Raw genomic sequence first — 21,056 nt, forward strand, 5'->3', positions numbered from 1 at the left:
CTCTCTGAGGGCAACAGTGGAGTCGTCAGAGAAAAGGACAGCAATGTGGGGAAATAGGACATCATCATAGACCTAACCATGTTTCTCTCACAATTGTCAACTTTCGGCTCAGACAACCAAAAATCACACACAAAACAGTATTGAGAGATGGACCAAGGCCAGCTGCATGGTCCTCACACTGGATTTAGCACACAAACTTCTGCAATTAATTAATTGCTGCTGGTGCATGGACCATTTGTGTGCCTCTTGAAATTTGAAACAGCGTGGTACTAGCTTGTGATTTGTCCACAACAGCAACTTCCGCACGGATGAGGGCAAGACTTGTGCAAACATGGATACATGACTTGTGTTAAGGAACATTTTGCATGTAAAACCTATAACATCAGAAAATGGTTATTTAGATTTAGCAGTTGTCTAGTGTTTGGTCATGTGTTGAAAGATCTGGCAATCTATTTGTAATAGTACTGAAAGGTTTAAAAAATGGTGTGACTCTTGTTTACATTTGAATCACAGATTGTGCCTTCAAAGTTCTTCTGTCAGAGGTGATTAAACCACAAAGCAGAGTGATGGGTATTCATTTGAGCTTGTTTATTTAGGTTATGTACAATAAAGCTTCATCACATGAGTCTTCTCGAAAACTGTGTACAACATCCCTAACATACACAAAAAGAAACAAACACCGTCTTGACCTGCTGAAAGCCATGATGGACAGCCATTTTGTAAGTGCAGTTTCAAAGATTGGGGCGGTGGGGGGATGCAGAAGCGTGTATGAGTATGAGTTCTGTGGAAGAGCACATTGTAACAACAGCAGCAGCAAAAGCAGTGCTTCTCAGGCCAAAAAGGGGAGTTTACAGTGTGAACTCCGTATAGGTTCTCCTTGAAACTTCAGGGTACATTACCAGACAGATGGGTGCACAGGCTACACATTTTTCGAGAGAAAATAAGAGAAATCACAGACACAGGGATTCGCTCTTGATTATCAGCTTCATTTTCCTACAAAAATATTGCACAAAAATCTGGATATACAGTGACTGAGAAAGGTTGACAAGTATAGCAGCCAGTAAGCCAATATCTGCATGAACAACATATCTATTACACAGAAAAGAATAGGAATTGTGCCTTTGCTTCCACTGAGTCTGGCTCATTACATGTCCCATTAGTTTGGATCTTCTGGAGTCCTTTTGGAGTTCAGCTACATTAAAGGAAAAATTTAAATGCTCATAGCACTTTTTGGGTGATGTCTTGTTATTTTTGCTTGGTTTTTGTACTTGTACACAAAGCCATATAAAGTTGTCAAGTAAATCTTAATCCTTGCCCTAAAGAAGTGGTTCCCAACACCGAGGCCATGGACTGGCACTGGGACATAAAACATTGTTTACTGGGCTGCAAGGAAACAATATGATACGGCAAAAAAAACCAAAAACAATTATACAACATTATAGAATATTTTGGGATTACCATGAACTTGATGCATCTTACCTCAGCACTCCCTCTCACAGGAGACAGAGGAGAGATTTAAGTTGGTGGTCAGTAAGCGAGGTCATCAGTTCGTCATACCCACATGATCTGCCTGTGCTGTGTTCCTATAACTGTTGCAACTAGCTAACAAACAGCGTTTGAGAGAGCTTTAATATTTCTTGAGAAGAGGCAGGGTAGCTCTAAGGCCTATTGACCAAGACAAGACAAATTCTTTGTATGCTTGCATACTTAGCTAATAAACAGATTCTGATTCTATTGTGAGTGTTGATGTACTTAGCGTTTTATTTCATTTTAAAGGCCTCAGTATGCTTCAAATGAACTACTGTGTGCAATGTCTGAAACCATCTTTAAAAGGTAAATGTTTTTATAGCTGTTTTGACTGACCAAACACAAAGGGCTGTGTCCCACTGCCTCGCTGACCTCTCTTCAAGAACTTTCCATCTTTGTAGCTCTCAACGCAAACAGTTTCTCCTGAAAAGCATTCATGGTGTTGCAATGTGTTGTCCACATGAAAAGTGACAGAAGTACAGTATTCAAGTTTTGCACCTCTGCACACTGGGCCAATCACTGTATCGGATTGTCAGGGAAAGTTACAAAAATTGGCAGATGCAAGCCCCAGAGTCCACTGTCAGAAAAAGGGTTTCAGCTGCTGTTAGACAATCCAACAAGCACTCGGTTTGAAGTATACCCATTCAGAAGGACTTCAGCCCTGTGTGAAGAAACACAGCCTCCTCATTCATTTGAATGAGGCCACAACATTTACGCAGCATAGGGTGCAAAGACTGAGGGCTCCAGCAAAAAAGTTAAAACTGGCTCAATACTTTTTTTCACAAAACAATGCTTTGTCATCTGGCAAGGTGCTGCGGTGGCCAATCAAATACTTACAAGCACACATTTCTAGTAGATTTCTTTGTAATGGGAACACTACATTTCTACAGTTTACTTCTCGATCATAAGGTTGAAGAATAAAATGATTGCCACCGTGATAAGCTGTTTTAAAACCCTTCTTTGTAATGTTATAAACTGCACAGCAGTTTATAATATTCTATTACACCAACTGGACTTCCTGGAAAAATATATCATATCATAGGCTATTTTCAGTCTGGACGCCCCCACTTTCTTTCAATCTACATTTGAGTCCTTTAATGTAATTCTCCCTGTGTGCTTGTTGAACGTCACAAATTTGACTGACTGATACCAAAACCTGCTGACCACTGCTATTTTTAGAAAGCTATCAAACTCAACGTCACAGAGTATCCACTGTCAAACTCAATTGTATTTGTGCTGGAATTATGTGACATGACCCTGATTGGCAAGATAACCACGGGAGTAAACAAAGAAAAAAACGTCACCACCAAAACAGATTTAGAGATTTTACAGTATTTTGGGGTAAGTTTTTCTTTTTAACATGTAAGAATAAGATATTCCCTCTTCACATATAGTTCTTTCCAGTGGCTGTCTAAGGGTGTAAAAGATAAGCATAGCATTTTGGGAGCTGTAGCTGGTTATGATGGAATCACTGTGACAGGCTACATTAATGCTTGATGTTTTGCAGTGGGATGGGGGGAGGCAGTGCCAAAGGGCTGTATATACACAAAACACAGAAAGGGCTGAACATACATTCATTTGGGCATGAAAACAACTCATGAAGGCAAACAATCTGCACTAAATCACATCATAACTTTTTGAAGCATGGTAGTCATCTTAACACACCAATACACACACACACACACACACACACACACACATACACACACACACACACACACACACACACACACACACACACACATTAAACCAATTAAATAAATGTAAAAATTGAAACATCATGAGAGCTCCTAACATGGGTAACATTCATTCAGAGATAAATCAAAAAAGTCAAAAGCCTTTCTCACATTGCATCTATGCAAGTTTATCAGTTAGCAATGTGCCATAGTTGAGTTTTAAAGTTGGAAGCGTTCTGAACAAAAAGTGACTTGGCAAGACAAAAAAAAAAAAATCATTTTGATTCAATTACAATAATTACACCTTCCCAAGAATAAAATATATGGGTTACACAGTAAAACATGTTTTGGCCTAACCAATACAAACAAAATAACCGAAGGAAAGAGGCAAATTATATATAAGATTATCCATTCCACTAATAATTATGCAGCTTCTGAAATCCCACAGAGCTTTGTGAGCAGGGAAAATCTTTTCTAAGATGTAAAAAGTGCTGAAAACAAAGGATACGTATGACTGTTTGCAGGGTACTTAGACAAATTACACGCTCCACTGACATGGATGTCTAAACCTGCTTTTCCCTAGTAGTATTCACACTGGTTTAGACTCAAGTATGTCACCTTTACATGGGCTTGTTACTCGCAGCAAACAATTATTGAACAAATTTAACATGATTCAGACTAGTAGACCACAGAAATGGGTGCATTTTCTTATGTCCTTAAGTCAAGGCAGTTACTGACAAGAAAGCAAAGTGGATTAAATGCTTACAATGACATATGGTACATAGAAAAACAAAACAAGGAGGATATATGTGCAGCACTACTGAGGGCAGATGATAGTGTAGCTTTTTCCCTTTAAAAACCTAAAGCATGGAAACGTCATCACATTGTGCAAATCAAAACGTTAATAACAGGTTTACCATGTATCCTGAAATGATGAAATTCCTTCACCCATCCTTTCTTTTTCATGTAAAAATAAAAAGAAACATGTGGATCAAACACTAGACCCCAACATTCCCAGTATTTCAAATGGACCATAGAAATTCCCCAATCTCAAAAAACAAACTGGGCATAATTTTGCTGGGAGGCACAAGCCCAAAGCACATGTTCCTCTTCTTTCTCTTTTCTATCTTCATCTAGTGGAGTGCTTCCACACAGATCTGCTCCTCAGTAATGTCATCCAACAGTTGCACCTCCACAGGGCTGCATATGTCACTATCATAGACCTCTGTCCCCAACAGGGCCTCTTCTTCTAGGCCTTCTCCTTTGCCCTTAAAGCCTTGCTGCTCTGAAGGAGAGGTGCTCTCCACTGACTCCAGGTCCTCAATGCCTGCCCGGTAGTGGATCATTAGCAGGGTGAGGGCCTGGAGTCTCTCCCCAGACTTAGCCAGGGCAGTACTAATTAGAGCCTTGCGCCGGACATCTGTGGCCTCCCTTTCCTCCAGCAGAAGGGCATTATTGTGCTCCAGCTCCTGGTCAATTTCCTGCTGAAGCTTATCCAGCATCAGCTCCAGCTTCTGAGAGCGCTCATCTGTGGGCAGCCCCCGGTACAAGTCACGGCCTATCTCCTTCACAGCAATGAAGACACTGTCATCCAAACCACCTTCCTTACGTACAAGTTTACTGCTGCCACCACTGCCAGCGGGTTGCTTTGAGGGGCTGGCACCACTGGTGTAGGTCTCAGTATCACTGCTCTCATTATCTGAAGTGTTGGGGGTATGCTTAGGCGAAGGCTCCACTGTTCCAGGCACCACATCAGCCACCTGCTCAACAAGCCGAGTCTTGGGCACCTGGCGGAGGTTAAGCAGGCGGGAGCTGGTGTTGATGATGTGGCGTGTTAGGCCAGTGGTGGCCCGATTTATGGTAGATTTGGCTTCAGGGTCAGCTCCGCGACGCTCTGTTGCTGCCACACAGAAAGGATTTTCAGCGAGGCACTTGTCCTGGCACTTCTTGTGGCAAACGTAGGTGCAGACCATACACTGAGAAGCTGCCTTGGTCCAAACTTTCTTCTTGCAGTATTCACACCAGGTGGGGTTCTGGAACTGGGTGTCCTGGAAGTTGTGGCGAACCTCCACAAGCTGCATGGGGTTGTAGACCAAGTCATCCCGCGGTGCTGAGGGGATGTGTTCCCTCTCCCTCTCCCTTAGATCCTCATCATGGAGACTCCCCTCCCGCTCCCTCTCTGCCAGTCCTCCTGGATATTCTAATTCACCCTCAGCTAAGTAACAAAAGTTCAGAGTAACATCTCCGTAACACAGCTTCTCATTAAAGCCCTTGTGGGTGCTGAGGCTGCGTAGTGCAGTGCGGCTGACATTAGCTCTGGGCTCTGGAGGGCCCAGCCTAAAGGTGCTCTGGTAGTCTGCTGAAGATGTGGCCATACATTCCAGGGCTACATGCTCCAGCTGGAGGCTGATATGACCCAGGCACAACAAACTGCCCAACTTAAAGGGATCTTTGCACCAAAGGGCCACATTAAGGTACTTATGGTTGCTCTCCACCTCAAACACCACAGAGGCCTTGGGCCAGCGTGCTGTCTGGTTACGAAACATGGTCTCTGGGGATTCCCAGAGGGAGTGGTCCTCTAGACTGTCCCGTGTGCTACAGGAGCTCTCTGAAACTTTGTCCTTTGCCTGGTCTGCTTTGCTGCTGCTTGTCAATGTGGAAGGAACTAGCAGCTCATCACTGGACTCTGTTGGCCTGGTGGACTGCTTTGCCTCTGCCTGTTTGACACATATCTTCTCAGCACCAGCCTTGTCCTCACTAACTCCAGTGAGAGGAGCTTTTTCTGGAGATTTTTCCCCAGCGCTTGTGGTTGTAGTCACGGTAGGTGCAACAGTAACATTACCAGTTGTAACAGAATCAACGCCTTCCAAAAGACTTGTTTCTGAGGAGGCTGATGTTAACCTTATCTGAGGTCTTGGTGGCACTGGGGGACGAGAAGGAGGAGGTGGGGGAGGAACAGTGGGGCGTTGCAGACCCTCCCCTGGATCACTACTGGTCTTATGTGGTGAGGGCTTTGGTGATTCTTTGGGCTGGGGCTTTAGTGGAGACTGGAGACCCACCAGGTTTAACTTGCGATTGAGAATTGGTGATATGGTACCAAGGGGCTTAGAGGCCAAGTTGGCCACAGTCCTTTTGGGGCTTTGGTTCACTGTAAGTAAGAAATCCTCCTTAGTGTCACTGGTATTTGTGGTACTGCTGTTAGGGCTACCAGTCTGGTTGGGTTTGGAGTCCACAATCAATTCTTCAAACTCAGAGTCCATGTCTTTGCTGTCGGATATGTCAGATAGGGTGGTAATGGGGGCTGGGTCTTCTTCATATCCCCCAGGCTGGGAAATAAAACCTGTTTCCTCTAACTGCCCAAATCCCTCCTGAAGAGTTCCCAGAGTTCCCAAGGAGGGAGTCTGGTGACGAACCGGTCTCTCATAGAGTACCACCACCCTCTCTCCAGCCTGCTTTAACAGTTTGGGCACTTGAACCGAGGATGTCACTTTGACACCTGTCAACACAAAGAAGAGTAGGTGTTTTTAGTAATTACTGCAAAGAACTGAATCACAATTTAAAAGATTTTATGTTAAGTTTCTTTAAAATATTCCATATTATTCATAAAATCAATTCCTTAAAATTGTATTACTATTTAGCAGAATTTTAGAAACAACAACATAAAGATCATGACACCCTGCTGATGAACAATGAGTACAATGACACATCTCACACCTCCAATGGCAATGAGGCGATCCCCCCTCTGCAGGTCTGCCAAGGCTGCAGGGGAGTTGGGCGTAACCGTCTCTATGCTGACGTGGACTACATCCCCCTCGCTGGCAGGGACATGTCTGAACGTCATCCCCACGCTGCCACATGGCCCCTTGATAACCTCCGTCTGGTGTGTACATGTAACAAGAGAAAACTGAACAATGAAGACTGGCACTGGTCAGAAGACTGAAGACTGCATATGTTTATAACTTATCTACTTTGTGTACTACTACTACTGCAGTATGCAACAACATTATTATCAAACATGTTATTATGAATTACTATGGCATTATTAATAATTATATATAGTTCATTTTTGGTGCAATAAAAAAAGTATAAAATAAACGCTGAATGTCTAGGGCTGGCATTATGTGTTAGTCTGTCTCTGAATACTTTATGACTACCCTACTCTGTCAGATTACACAGCATTAGTTGGGGACTTTTTTCAGCTGCAGATTAATACACATACTTTGGTCTGGTGAGTATTTCTGGAAGCAGCATGGTGTAGACAGTGTGTATGTTCGTGGTAATCAAAGAACAATGGAGCTATATGGCACAGAGGAATCAGATATATCAGGCTGATGATATATCTGATACACAAACAATACTTGTTAGTAGATCAGTTCATTGTTGGTTGGCTCTGCACATGAGATTTATTGACTATAAGAAAAATATAGAAAATCACCAAACTTGTCCTTCAACAAACTTGCAAATAATTACCAAAAGACTTTATAGACACCACATCATATCCCCATGTGTATATATACACATATACACAATGCACACCCACGCATATGCACTACCACTGATGTCCACATCCACACATGCCTACAAATGAACATAAACACACACTCACACTAAAAAACAACATGTCTTTAATGGAAATTTAATGGAAATTGACATTATTTCATTACTATGTATATTTCTTTATGTTAAATGTCTAAGATTTGCTTAGTCCAAATGCAAAAGAGTAAGGAGACTAAACTGTAAGTAGAAAAATGCTTTACATCCAACACCGACATCCGCCTCCAGTGCTATGACAAGAGACTTAAACTGAAAGTGGCAATTCTGTGTGAGAAGAGAGAGAGCTGCAATTAAACCCCCCACCCCCGGCTGCCTTAATAACAGCCACAGCTCACGGTCCAAGTCACATATCCCACAACACACCTGTTGTGATGCAGAGGTGACCTGCTTCACGCCTGACAGGTCGTCTATCAAATGACAGTGCATGTACAGTAGGGAGACATTCGTGCCTCCTCTGCTGATGATCAACGGTGGACGTAAACTCGTGCAATTTAACTGTGGAGATTGGTGAGGACTGTCAGCTTACTGGAGTTATATATGATGGGAAATTTCTGGGGATAGAAATGGAGCTAAATGAGGTGGAGGAGGAGAAAGAGGATGAAGATGGTACAGGTGTCCTGGTCTAAAAGAGAGAAAAGGAGGGCCAACATGATGTGGGTAGACGAATGACTGTAATTTCCCCTGCTGTCATTTGTTACAGTTCTGGTGGAAGTCAGTGATCGAGTTAGGGCTGGCCATGAATAAGCAGATGATCTATATAAGCTGGCAAGGGAGGTAGGTTCATTGGAGGCTGAGTGATGCCACTGATCCATTCTTATAGTAGCTTAGTTAGCAGAAAAGAAACTTGGCTTGACCATATATATGGTTTATCTACGTCCACATTAGCAACGACAGAAAGCTTATTCTTTGATCACAGAGAAAAGTGCAGGACAGACAAATAATATCTGACAAAACACTGCTACTGATGATAAAGTTTATAGATTAAAGCAAACAGAAAACAGAGAAATCATGATAAATGTTTTTGTAGTTAAACCAAGAATAAACATCAGGGCCTGTGCAATGAGATGTGTTCAAGTTGATGTCTAAGTGCAGGATGTTTCATTCATGTATTGTATTGAGATTGTGGGATAGGGTTTTTCAGGTTAATAATGCAATGCAGTGCAATCAAACATGAGGCTTTGTAATGGGGAAATAGCCCAATGACTCCTGTGTGTGGTGTGGTGTGTGTGTGTGTGTGTGTCCAGGTCTAATCTGATCTGGCCATGTTACAGGTCTTCCATGAAGACTTTAACAACATTGCAGAGGCAACAGGTTGCTGTGAGGAGACTGCAGAGTCTAAAGACCCATTCAGCTTCACATCACACAATGATCATTACTCAGGGTGCAGGTAGAAACACTCTGAACCTGAGGTCTGTATATAACAGGAGATGCAAAATCACTTGGATATTCACCAGGAATATCGAAGTGGAATTACACATTCATCCACAACATGCACCTGATAATCCATTCCTCTGAGATTGATCAAACCTACGAAGATCACACCTGATGCTGATCCTACAAGCAAATACATTGCTTATTTGTGGTTTTGTGTATTTTTAATATTATATATTAAAGTAGAGTCAGTGAGTGTTTTTCCTTGCATAGGGTGAGGGTTACAAAGCTCATCTTTGATTGTGCTGCATGGCATTATTAGTTGTGTAAATATTTCACTCAGTGGTAGAATCATACAGTATAGAAGTGGAAAAATCAGTAGTGCAAAGGTTAAAATTAGCTGAAATCACCATTTATTCATTTGATCAATTGTGATTCTAATTGCAAGAAAATGTAGTTTGATCTTACACACTTTGTTTAACTTTGGAGGCTTCATATTCTGACTATTTGCTATTATCTTTTACATTTTATTCATGAATGAAATAATCAAAGAAGTTATAATAGTTGCCATACTGTCTGATCTAAGAATGGTACCTTTTTGTGTTCTACCACAAAATAAATTATTTTTTAGTTCAAATATGAACCAAATATCAATATATCAGTCCCATGTTCCATGCTGTTGTCTGAAAAACCTACCAACCAGGGTGGCTGATTGTTCTATTTATTCATCCACCACATATTTCACTGGCATTTGGCACATGGAGGGGGGTAACTTCAGATCCTGATGCTACAGCTGACTGGGTCAGCTTCTGATTGGCCTCTAAAGGTTCACAGAGATATTTTACCCTTTTGAGTAAGAGCAGCTGAAATGAGTCCGTAGGTGCTGAATATCACTCATTGAAGCAGCACTGTAGCTGTGTGTATACAGCTGCATCACTGGCTGCATTGTGGCCATTGTGCTTACAATAGATCTACGTAGGAGGCCATTCTGCTGAAGTGCAAATAGTGGCAATCTCCCTTTTACACACACTTACACCACCAATATATGCACAGTCACAAACACTCATATGTACCTAATTATATGTCAGTGCACACAAAACATCAGTGTTAAGACCACTGCTCTCCAGCAGCAGTACTGGTCCCGTTTCCTAGATATCTGCTATTTTAGTTTCAAATTCAATATGTTGTCTGTGCCTAAGTAGAGCAAAGACACATTTTTACTGCCCAATTGTACAAAATTACTGTAACAAACTTCCTTTTTTAAAACACAATATTAATTTCTCACTTTTGGCAACAATTCCTATCGGTTAAAAATGTGACAAAGCTCATTTCAGAAATTGTTTAAATAAAAAAAATGTTAATCTCAAATGCATTAAACAATGCTGTTTTATCATTTATGATGCACTCATAATGGTGGAAGCTGACAATAGAGCACAAATATAAATATTTTTTATATGTAATTCTTTACATCTCTGTTAAAAAGCAGTCCTCCAGAAGGGAGAATGGAAGTCATCTTAATTGTGTTTGGTGTCATATTATATGTCATAATTCTGTTATGTTCTAAACATTATTCTGCAGAAAAGCAGTTGGATAATGTACGACTGCTTAACTTCTATATATCTGGGGTTCTATATGTTGTGGATTGTGCAGGTTAAACTGAGGTTAGATGACTATAGTTTGTCTAATTTCTCATTCACACAAAAATGTGACATCAGCTGGTTGAAACTAACTATTGAACAAAGGTTGAAACGCCAGTCTATAAAAATGTAGCAAAGCAAGCACCAAAGTACGTCTGTGTATGATCTTTATGTTGAATTTAAACTAGAGTTTAAATTGCCAAACTATCAGTTGCATAAAAACAGAAATTAGAGACAGGCTATTTGTAATGTCAGGGTTAGCAACATCAGAATCTCTCTGTTTACGCAAATTTTGTCATTACAGTTAGATAAAACAAAAGTTATATCTAAATTGGGCAACTTCATGAAGAAATATTTTCCTCTGTTTAAGTCATTTCATCACTACTGGGTGTCACTGTTTTGTCATTATGGTAATGTGTTTGTACACTATACTAGAGGACTGCATTGGGTTTCGGATTGGGATCCCGTGGGTCCCATGGGACCCAACACAAATCTCATTGAAGCAGGTGGTTTCACCTCTGGTGCAGGTGGGAGCAGGTGGTCAAAAAATAAACTGCGGGTACCGGGATGTAGCTAGCGCTAACAAGAAGGATGGATGAAATGACCGTATTTTGTCTATTCTCACATTAAGCATTTCTGTTTATTTTGGTTCGATTTCTTATTTTTCTAAAAAAAATCAAACCAACTTGAATTTGGAAATAAACATAATAATTGCTCTTGAATGAAAGCTCCAACTTGAAGGTTCAAATTGGTGAGTCACACCCTAAACTGTCTGTGCACTGTGGCAAGCATACTGTGCTAGAGCTGACAAAACAGCTGTAACATTGGTAACTATTTTAATCTTATTATCTTATTTAATTAAATAATTCCCCTTTACAACTCATCTACAGTCATGATTTTGTTTGGCAGAAAAAGGCAAATGTACAAAATGTAAACCCACTTCAATAAAAAGTGAGATATGAATCCAATCTGCCCTGACTTTGCTGAGGGAAAGTAGCTGTTTTTGGTGTCATATTATATGTCATAATTCTGTTATGTTCTAAACATTATTCTGCAGAAAAGCAGTTGGATAATGTACGACTGCTTAACTTCTATATATCTGGGGTTCTATATGTTGTGGATTGTGCAGGTTAAACTGAGGTTAGATGACTATAGTTTGTCTAATTTCTCACTCACACAAAAATGTGACATCAGCTGGTTGAAACTAACTGTTGAACAAAGGTTGAAACACCAGTCTATAAAAATGTAGCAAAGCAAGCACCAAAGTACGTCCGTGTATGATCTTTATGTTGAATTTAAACTAGAGTTTAAATTGCCAAACTATCAGTTGCATAAAAACAGAAATTAGAGACAGGCTATTTGTAACATGCATTGCAACATCAGAATCTCTCTGTTTACACAAATTTTGTCATTACAGTTAGATAAAACAAAAGTTATATCTAAATTGGGCAACTTCATGAAGAAATATTTTCCGCTGTTTAAGTCATTTCATCACTACTGGGTGTCACTGTTTTGTCACTATGGTAATGTGTTTGTACACTATACTAGAGGACTGCATTGGGTTTCGGATTGGGATCCCGTGGGTCCCATGGGACCCAACACAAATCTCATTGAAGCAGGTGGTTTCACCTCTGGTGCAGGTGGGAGCAGGTGGTCAAAAAATAAACTGCGGGTACCGGGATGTAGCTAGCGCTAACAAGAAGGATGGATGAAATGACCGTATTTTGTCTATTCTCACATTAAGCATTTCTGTTTATTTTGGTTCAATTTCTTATTTTTCTAAAAAAAAAATCAAACCAACTTGAATCTGGAAATAAACATAATAATTGCTCTTGAATGAAAGCTCCAACTTGAAGGTTCAAATTGGTGAGTCACACCCTAAACTGTCTGTGCACTGTGGCAAGCATACTGTGCTAGAGCTGACAAAACAGCTGTAACATTGGTAACTATTTTAATCTTATTATCTTATTTAATTAAATAATTCCCCTTTACAACTCATCTACAGTGATGATTTTGTTTGGCAGAAAAAGGCAAATGTACAAAATGTAAACCCACTTCAATAAAAAGTGAGATATGAATCCAATCTGCCCTGACTTTGCTGAGGGAAAGTAGCTGTTTGGTGGTCTTCCAAATTGCAGAGTTTAATTGTTGTGTAGCGGAGCTTTCTCTCGGGGCTGAGCAGCAGTGACTGGCCTAACCTTGTTAACATCGACTAAGACAACAGGCAGCTCTTGCTCCCTTGTCTCTGAGCAGAAAAGGCAAACAAAGAACGTAGCAACCCCGAACTGGCCAGATGTAAATGGAGCAATTCACCATCTATTTCAGCAAATCCAACCTCTCTTTTATCTGCACTGCCACAGAGAACAAATGAAAGGTTAATATGTTCAAATGGCAGCTATCACTGCATTAAAGTTCTCTCCTTTACCTCCAGGACAAAAACCCAGACAAGTCTTCCTTTGATCTCCTGAATAAAACACTCATTGTGATAAAAGACATCTATCTACACTCTGACATATCATGGGCTTTTTCCCACCGAAAAATGGGATACCACAAACAAATAAACTTGATGAAACTCACGTTGTCCATTTTATTTATGCAGAATTCTATAATTCCTCAAAACTTGAGATTGAAATGTTCTTAGCTGTATAATGTAACTGTATCCACTGTGATTGTGGATTGATCTGAATTACAGACATTAGAACTGGTGTGTTTAAATATGTAACAACTAGGAAGGACTCATCTAGAAAATTTGAGGTAAGTGTGGTGATATTCTATATTTTTCTATTGTAAGAAAATTCCATGAAAAGAACAAAATCAACAAAAAAATGATCTAAGTACAGTGTGTGTATCAAAGCACACTGGTTTATTTTGACTGAATCTCACATACACTGTCCTGCTGCCAATTATACTCACTAGAGCACCAAATGTGTATCAACGCAGCTGAAAATAGTCCCTGACAAATGCACTATTTCTTCCTGTTTGAGTAACATTTGATAAAAACTACAGTGACTAGCTGTTTATGGAAATTACAGATTTTTTTTTTAAATTGAAATATAGGAACCAAAGGACTTGGGCTACCTAGTGGGGAAGTTGGAAAGTAGACACTAACACAGTTGGTTTTAGTCTTCAAAATGTGACAATATGAATTTTGAAACTGAATGACGGATCACACTAGTAAATTGATCTGGTCAGTTGTGACTGCCAAATGGTACAAAATGTTGTTTGCACACAATTAAATGACAGAGAAAGCAAAAGAGGGTCATGCACTGACACTGAACTTTCAGAGGTCTCTTTTGCCTGGAAAAGATTACAAGCTTAAAGTCTTTCCCATGTCCACGTCCTCCTGCAGAATCCAAAATCTGTTTGAGTGAAGATGTTTAAAATGGGGTTTGTGGCCAAATGAGATGTTTGTAGAAACAAGTTTAGACATTTGCTCTTTATAAAGAACATTCTTATCTAGATAATGTTTTTCTTCAGTTTAGTTTAATGCAGATAGTTCATTCTCTAATTTAGGAAGGACAAGTGAACCCTGGCTGACTGTACATCTATTTAGGAATAAAGATTGTTTTAAGTCATAGTTTGTTTTTAACTAAAAATGAAAAAACTAATACATACTCCAAACCTTGTATTATGGATTGTAACAGTCCATAGCAGACAGTATTGTTACACCCCTACTGGGAGGTAAAGCGGGGCTGGTAAAAGGCAAAGGACGGTTAAAAACCTTGGGGCAAAGAGCACCGCAGCAAGAACACAATCAATACATCCCTTCAGAATATAAAGGCAGTAAAAAAAGCCTTGCGCAAAATTTATCAACATCCCTTTCAGAGATGAAATCTGTAACACTGCGGCCATGTAAAACTGCCAGCACGTTAACATGTGATGAAGTGCATGCCTGAAAGGGGCCACTGCTTAGTACATTCTCAAATAAACATCCTTTTGAGCCCTACCTTGTCTGCTGCATCTCCTGATCAAAAACAGCTCTGACCTCACACAAAATACAAATAACTAGTGAATAACATCTAGCTTGCAGGGGGCCATTTTTCCCACCAACCAGTAAACACATTGCAGTGTGTCTACATGAAGTAAGCTACTGTTAGTCTATCACTGTTAGTGATTTTGAGTGAAGGGCATTTGTTATTTTTGTGCAATCCAATTTATGTATACCTGTGTGTTTGTCTGTACATCTAACATAATTGTATTAGATTGCTCTCTGTTTCTGTAGACTGTGCTAACTATCATAAACATGAACATATATTTGAATAGAATGAGTTAAAACTATACTGGAGTCCATGGGATAAGTCATCAGAAGGTCATGTGTGTAGTGGAAGCAGGGAGAGGCTGCAGGCTGGTCTGAAACCCTGACTTGACGGATAGCTCGTATGGAGCAGCATCTCCTGTTGCTTGGCTGAACATCCCTCTGCTCTCCAGCAGGTCTGGGAGGGTGCGTGTGAGATGGAGAGGTGGGGGTTGAGCAAATCCTTTTCCCTGTCACTGCGCTGCTTGGTAATTTAATCTAATACCACATGTCAGATCGATTTGTGTATGGTTATAGGGTACAAGTCGCTGCGAGGCAAGTGCGCAGCAATTCCCTGCCACATCCAATTAGCAGCCCCTCTGCTGATGGGGGTGGAGTGGGCTGAGAGGTGGGGTGCATGGCCAGTAGCTGCTCAGGTGTTTACGTGGGCACTTATTAGGCTGGTTAACGATGACGCACATTCTGTAGTATATGTACTCTGACACATCACATGCAGGTGTTAAGTTACAGTATGAAGTCTGCATTGGAGCATCTTTCCGTCAAAACATCCCATACACCATAGAGTTATCAAGATATCATCTAGGTGATTCCATGGAATATTCCCTTATTGAAGCAGTGTTTGAGCAAGTATCATCTGGGAGGGGGTCAAAAGGGTCCATTAGTAGTTTTCTAAGGGGTCACTACTCCATCCAGAGGGGACAATAATAAAGAATGCAGTGAAAACATCCTGTGAGTGCTACAAAACAACAGCAATATGATGGAATGGATATTAGACATATTAGATATAATATTGTTTTAATTGCATTAAAGGAATTACAACTTTTAGGATATTTTAAAGTCTTGGAGGTCAACTTCAAGGACAATGTATCTGCATGTAGAAAAACAGACTAATTAGCTCACATTTAGAAAGATATGAGATACATTCCTGATATACTTAAAATTCAAATGTGTCATATTTAGTGATGACTGTAATGAAGTTTTCCATTTACAGTGATAATAGCGAACTGCTGTTAAGTCACGTCTGACAATTCAAGCTGAAGATACCAGACATCATCTAAAATGACCCTGTTGACGGCTCCCAGTCTCACTGTGGCTGCTGAGCTAGAGCTACATTGACATTGAGCTGCTGCTCAACTCATAGTGTTCCAGAGCTCTTGATTAAGGTGATTAAATCACTGATGTGATGTGTTTCAAAGTATAATTGAGGGATTTCAACTATTCTATACTATCCTCCTGTCGGTCAGTACTCCACTCCTGTCTAGCTAGAACATACAGGGCTAGAGAGCTAGAAAGCCCTCTGAGTCTATATGAAGACGTTACCAGATGTAAACAGATGTGACATTATGACACCATCATCACTCACACATGCTATTTTCTTTATTTATGATTAACTCAATATTATTATATGACCATTTTCACATGCATTGACAACCTCCACCCAGCCCACACCACTTGTACTCTAATGCACTAGTGGATTCACACAATCTCAATACAGAACATATCACAGCCTGAACACAAACTCACAGAACTAATGGCAGATATTAATAACTCAATAATTTCTAAATGACTCAGACTAATTCACCTCAATTATGTAGAGAAAAGGAAAGATTGTGCCATTTAGCAGTGGATGACATGTCTTTCTTGAGCTATGAAGTTTAGTTTTTACACTTGTGCTTTTAGTGTGGCTCAATCTGAATTTTTAAGTTGCCTTTTTATCATAGGAAATAGGTTTCAAAAGCATTAAGAACAAAGGAGTTGTTATGGAGACACAGGAAAACAAAAAGGTGCTTTGCCTAATTTGCACTTGTATGGACGGCAGCAGTGGTTTGGTCGCCCACACGGTCCCTTTTTGTAGCACTGTCATTGTCCCTGCATTGAAAAATAATAATCTGTCATGACTGTTACATCATCCTAGTTTACTGAATCAAAACTCAATTCTAAACTGCTACCACTGCTTCTCTTGTCGGGGGGGGGGCAGCAAAAGGAGTAGAACATCATTTCCCCGTTATCGACTTGGCATTTCAGTCTTTCCTCTCCTTTGAACACCAATGCTTGTCAGTCATGCAAACACTGTGCCTATCTCCCTCTTCTGTGAGCTCACCGGTTGCTTTAGACGGTGGGATTGCCAAAGTGTCTTGCAACCTATTAGGAGCAATCTGACCACTTGACCACATAACATTTACTTATCGTTCATTTAACATTTGCACGGTTTCTCACCTGATTTCAGCCTATAGGTAAACAGGCTGCGAGTGTCGCTGTTTTCATTAACATCTCCTCTCTGCTGGCCCTTTGAACTCCTATTAAAAACCAGCTATTCAAAACAGCCGACTCACACAAACCCTCATCCCTCAGCGAGCCGAGGAGGAAGAGCACGACAAAAATAAATGCTTTTATTTCATTTGGCTCTGCTGCTGCGCAATATATCCGATATAATATCATTTTTCTTAAGAAGTAAAAACTGCAAATACACTCAGTGTTCACCATCACTCTAAATAACACTGACATTGTAGAAGAAAAACAGACAGGCCTACGTCATGTCAGTTGTCAGATCCTTCTAGATGGAAAGAAAGGGCATTCAGGGTAATTTCATAAATCAAGAGTCTGTTTTATATCAGAGTTACTCAAAGATTATAGGGAGTTTGTTAAACCAATATGAACTTACTGAGCGGTACTGCTGGAAGTGGTCGAAGACACATAACCATAAAGGTCAAACATCAGACCAATAAAACAAAGTGTATGTGATACTGAAAGCTTTGTAATTTAAGCTGCTGTTGAGATTTTTCACAAATATTCTCGACATTTAAATCTAACTATGTGTAATGCCATATCAATGACACTAATGCCATGTAAAGTATGTGAAGTGAACATGAATTGTAAAGCTAACACAAACAAAAGTGATCATTAGTCAACATCTTTTCCTAACTTACTCCAGAATAAAAAAAACAAGGAATAAATTCAGAAAGAATATTTGTCTGAACACATGTATGCTTTGGCAAACACTGGGTTTGGATACAGAAGCACCTCTAGTGAGAAACACTGACATTTGACAACTTCAATGATCAAACATCAAGCATCAAGCATCCCTGGCTTAGAATTTGACTAATTACATCACTGTGGGCATTATTTGGAGTTATGAGGGCCAATTTTGACACTCTGCAGCAAGTAAAAGGTCATTTCCTCTCTAATGAGAGCCCATGCCTATAGGATCAGTAAAAAGCATTCCAAATGAAAATAGCAAGAAATCTGTAATATGGCTTTGGCTCTGTCTGTCATGCACATAGCGGCCGGTCAATTCAGTTTTCTCTGGTGTGAATTGATCAGTGGGAGAAGCGATTAGAAACAAACAGCTTGTAGGATCAACCTCTCATGTCTTTAATCTGCTTTTCGCCGCGCGGCCAGCCGTTGTCAAACAGAATTAGAATAGGCCATATAATTGACACAGCAAGGCGGAAATGGATGATGAACGTGTCAGCTGCCACAAGTCAATGTGTGCACAATGGAAAACTACATAGGTGATAGGCTCCCTTGGGTACTATTTGATTATGTGCTGGATGTGCATGTTGACGTGACAAACAATGCTGTTCTAGCCTTGTTCTTTTGAAGGAGAGACAAAGCATGCTCACATGCTTGTTTCCAGATTTAAAGACCTTTACAGAACATCAGAGTGTTCAGAGTTATCAAATGAAAACTGTAATGAATTTACTCAGGGTGATATGACCATATATACCATGACAGCAGGGCTGCAGCTGGGATTTTAGAGATAGAGGCCAAATCATCTAAATGCTCTACACTCTCTAGATTTACAGGCTGAGTAACCTCAACACATTCTGAGTACTGGTTGAATTTGTCTGTAGCACAAGAGTATTGAAAAGTGTCAAATATTAAATGCTGGTATCGAATGCTTGGTCAGATTCTAATGTAATGTCTACACAGGCTGCGTTGTAGCAGCTTCAGCACTCTTCATCTCTACACGGGATGTGTTCAGGTACAGTTTTATGTGTAGGACACCTGCGTTTTGGCAGCCCAACACACAATCACTGTAGTTACACGTGTTACACCGAAGAAAATAGACTTGAAGCATAAAAACACACTTCACACACTGTACACACTGTAATGTGAAAGTGAAACGTGAGCACTTATGTGGGCTGTGTAGACAGCTGTGTTGATTAAAAATTAAGTGTACCTGTTCCATCAAACACAGGTGAGACATATGGCAGGCAAGTGCGGCTGAAGTACTTCCTGTGTAGACAAGCCTTTAATCTTGTTTACATATTCTTTTATCAGATATTTGCTGCTTTAATCAGGAAACAAACTTCCCAAACATTTTATGTGGACAAAGCTTTGGTTTCTCTGATGCTATGAGCAGTTGGATATATTTAGCTAAATGACAAACTAGTCAAAGGGTGAAAACTGTTGGCCTAAAATTTGTCTGATTTAGATATTTAGTCTAAAAATACTAATATAAGCTTGTAAAATAACCACAATGTATACATTTGTAACTGTAAAGTGTAAACTCAGCCCATGTGGCTAAAATCCCCTGATTCCCAGAGAAAAGGTTTATGGCCATTTTGAATTTTTACATGAATATAATTGATTTATCAGGTATTTCATTTACAGAATTAACCAAGAACTGTCTTTTTCATCTGCCTATTTTATCTTGATTCTCAGTTGATTTTCCAGAATATTTACTATATTATGATTCGTATTAATATCACAAAAAATCCTGAATGGAAAGTAAACCTATGGACTGTCTGGTGCTTCAAGCACTAGATGACTCATTGTTGTAGGGTGTATGTGTGTGTGCGCACGCATGTGTGTGTGCCTGCCTCCTCATCACCAACTGTCTTTCATCGGGTGTCCGGGGCAGATTAAAGACACAAAGACACCCTGAGTGGAACATCAAACAACCACTATGATGGGGAGGGGTGGGTATGTGTGTGTGTGTGTGTGTGTGTGTAAGTTTGTGGGGGGTGCGTCAGAGAAGCTAAAATCACCTGCATAAAATTGCCTGTTCCCCCTCTCCAAGCCTGACTGGTGCTGTGTTTGTGTGTGTGTGTGTGTGTGTGTGTGTGTGTGGTCAATATTGCCTACAGTGTGAGGCTGAGACACAGACACTGGGAGATAGAGAGACAGAGCCATGGCTGATGCTGAGGTCTTGGGTGACAGCTGTGAACAAGACTCTTGAATCTTTTCAAGATATGACTGAATAACAAAACCCTGAACAACAGCCTCAGAAACAGCAGCTACAATAAGTCCCATTGAAATTGCAATAGTTACAGTAATTTACGATTGCTTTGGCCACTTTTATTATGAAAAACTGAAACAGAATTGCTGAATTCTTATTTTCAAACACAAAATGCTGTCCTTACATGCAAAGCGTAAAACACTAAATCACATTCTCCGAAATTTACATTTCACTGTTTTTTACTAACATTTATTACATTAACATTTTATAACGATACTGAAGACATCAAAACTATGAAATAACACATATGGAATTATGTAGTTATTAAAAAAGTGTTAAACCAAAATATGTTTCAAATCTTTATTCATACTCTACATCTTTTCAAACACTGAAATCTGCATAAAATTGCAATTTTTTCCATCATTGCTGTTGATATAATCTTGAGGTAATGGCCAAAGCAGATTCTGAGCACTGTGTGATATATCATCTAGTTTGATATAAATGTTTTCATTTTGTATGCTATGTGATATTTGAGGGCAAAATAAGGAGAAAAGCATTTTGTTCTCAATTCTTCAATTTTAAACTGAGCCTAAGCAATACAAAAATAAAACAGTGTAATACAAACTCAGTTCAGCATAATGACCTCATTCTAGCAGTCTTAAAGCTGCAGGACTTTTACATATAAATGTTGTTACATTCACACCCTTGCCAAACGAGTTCACACAATGCTGATTAAGCCTATCACCGCCAGATAAATCTCTATTTATTTCACAGTATAGAGTTTTTAAATCTGGTGTCTGGTATGACATTCCCACGCTGGTGGTGATGCATTTTACATCAACCAGCAATGA

At 40.0% G+C, this 21,056-nt stretch overlaps 1 protein-coding gene across 1 annotated transcript in view; it reads right to left on the reverse strand.

Moving 5' to 3' along the window:
* Window positions 1–564: 564 nt before the first annotated feature.
* The window catches only part of pdzd8 (PDZ domain containing 8), a 47,923-nt gene continuing 27,431 nt past the window's right edge, over window positions 565–21,056 (reverse strand). Inside the window, exons 4-5 of the mRNA XM_067609308.1 lie at window positions 6,918–7,080; window positions 565–6,699 (exon numbers count right to left, since the gene is read on the reverse strand). Of these exons, the coding sequence (XP_067465409.1) occupies window positions 4,337–6,699; window positions 6,918–7,080 (2,526 nt within the window). The 3' untranslated portion in view covers window positions 565–4,336. The remainder of the gene's footprint in view (window positions 6,700–6,917; window positions 7,081–21,056) is intronic.

Source organism: Thunnus thynnus, chromosome 14 (assembly GCF_963924715.1).
Source record: "Thunnus thynnus chromosome 14, fThuThy2.1, whole genome shotgun sequence".
NCBI lineage: Eukaryota > Metazoa > Chordata > Actinopteri > Scombriformes > Scombridae > Thunnus > Thunnus thynnus.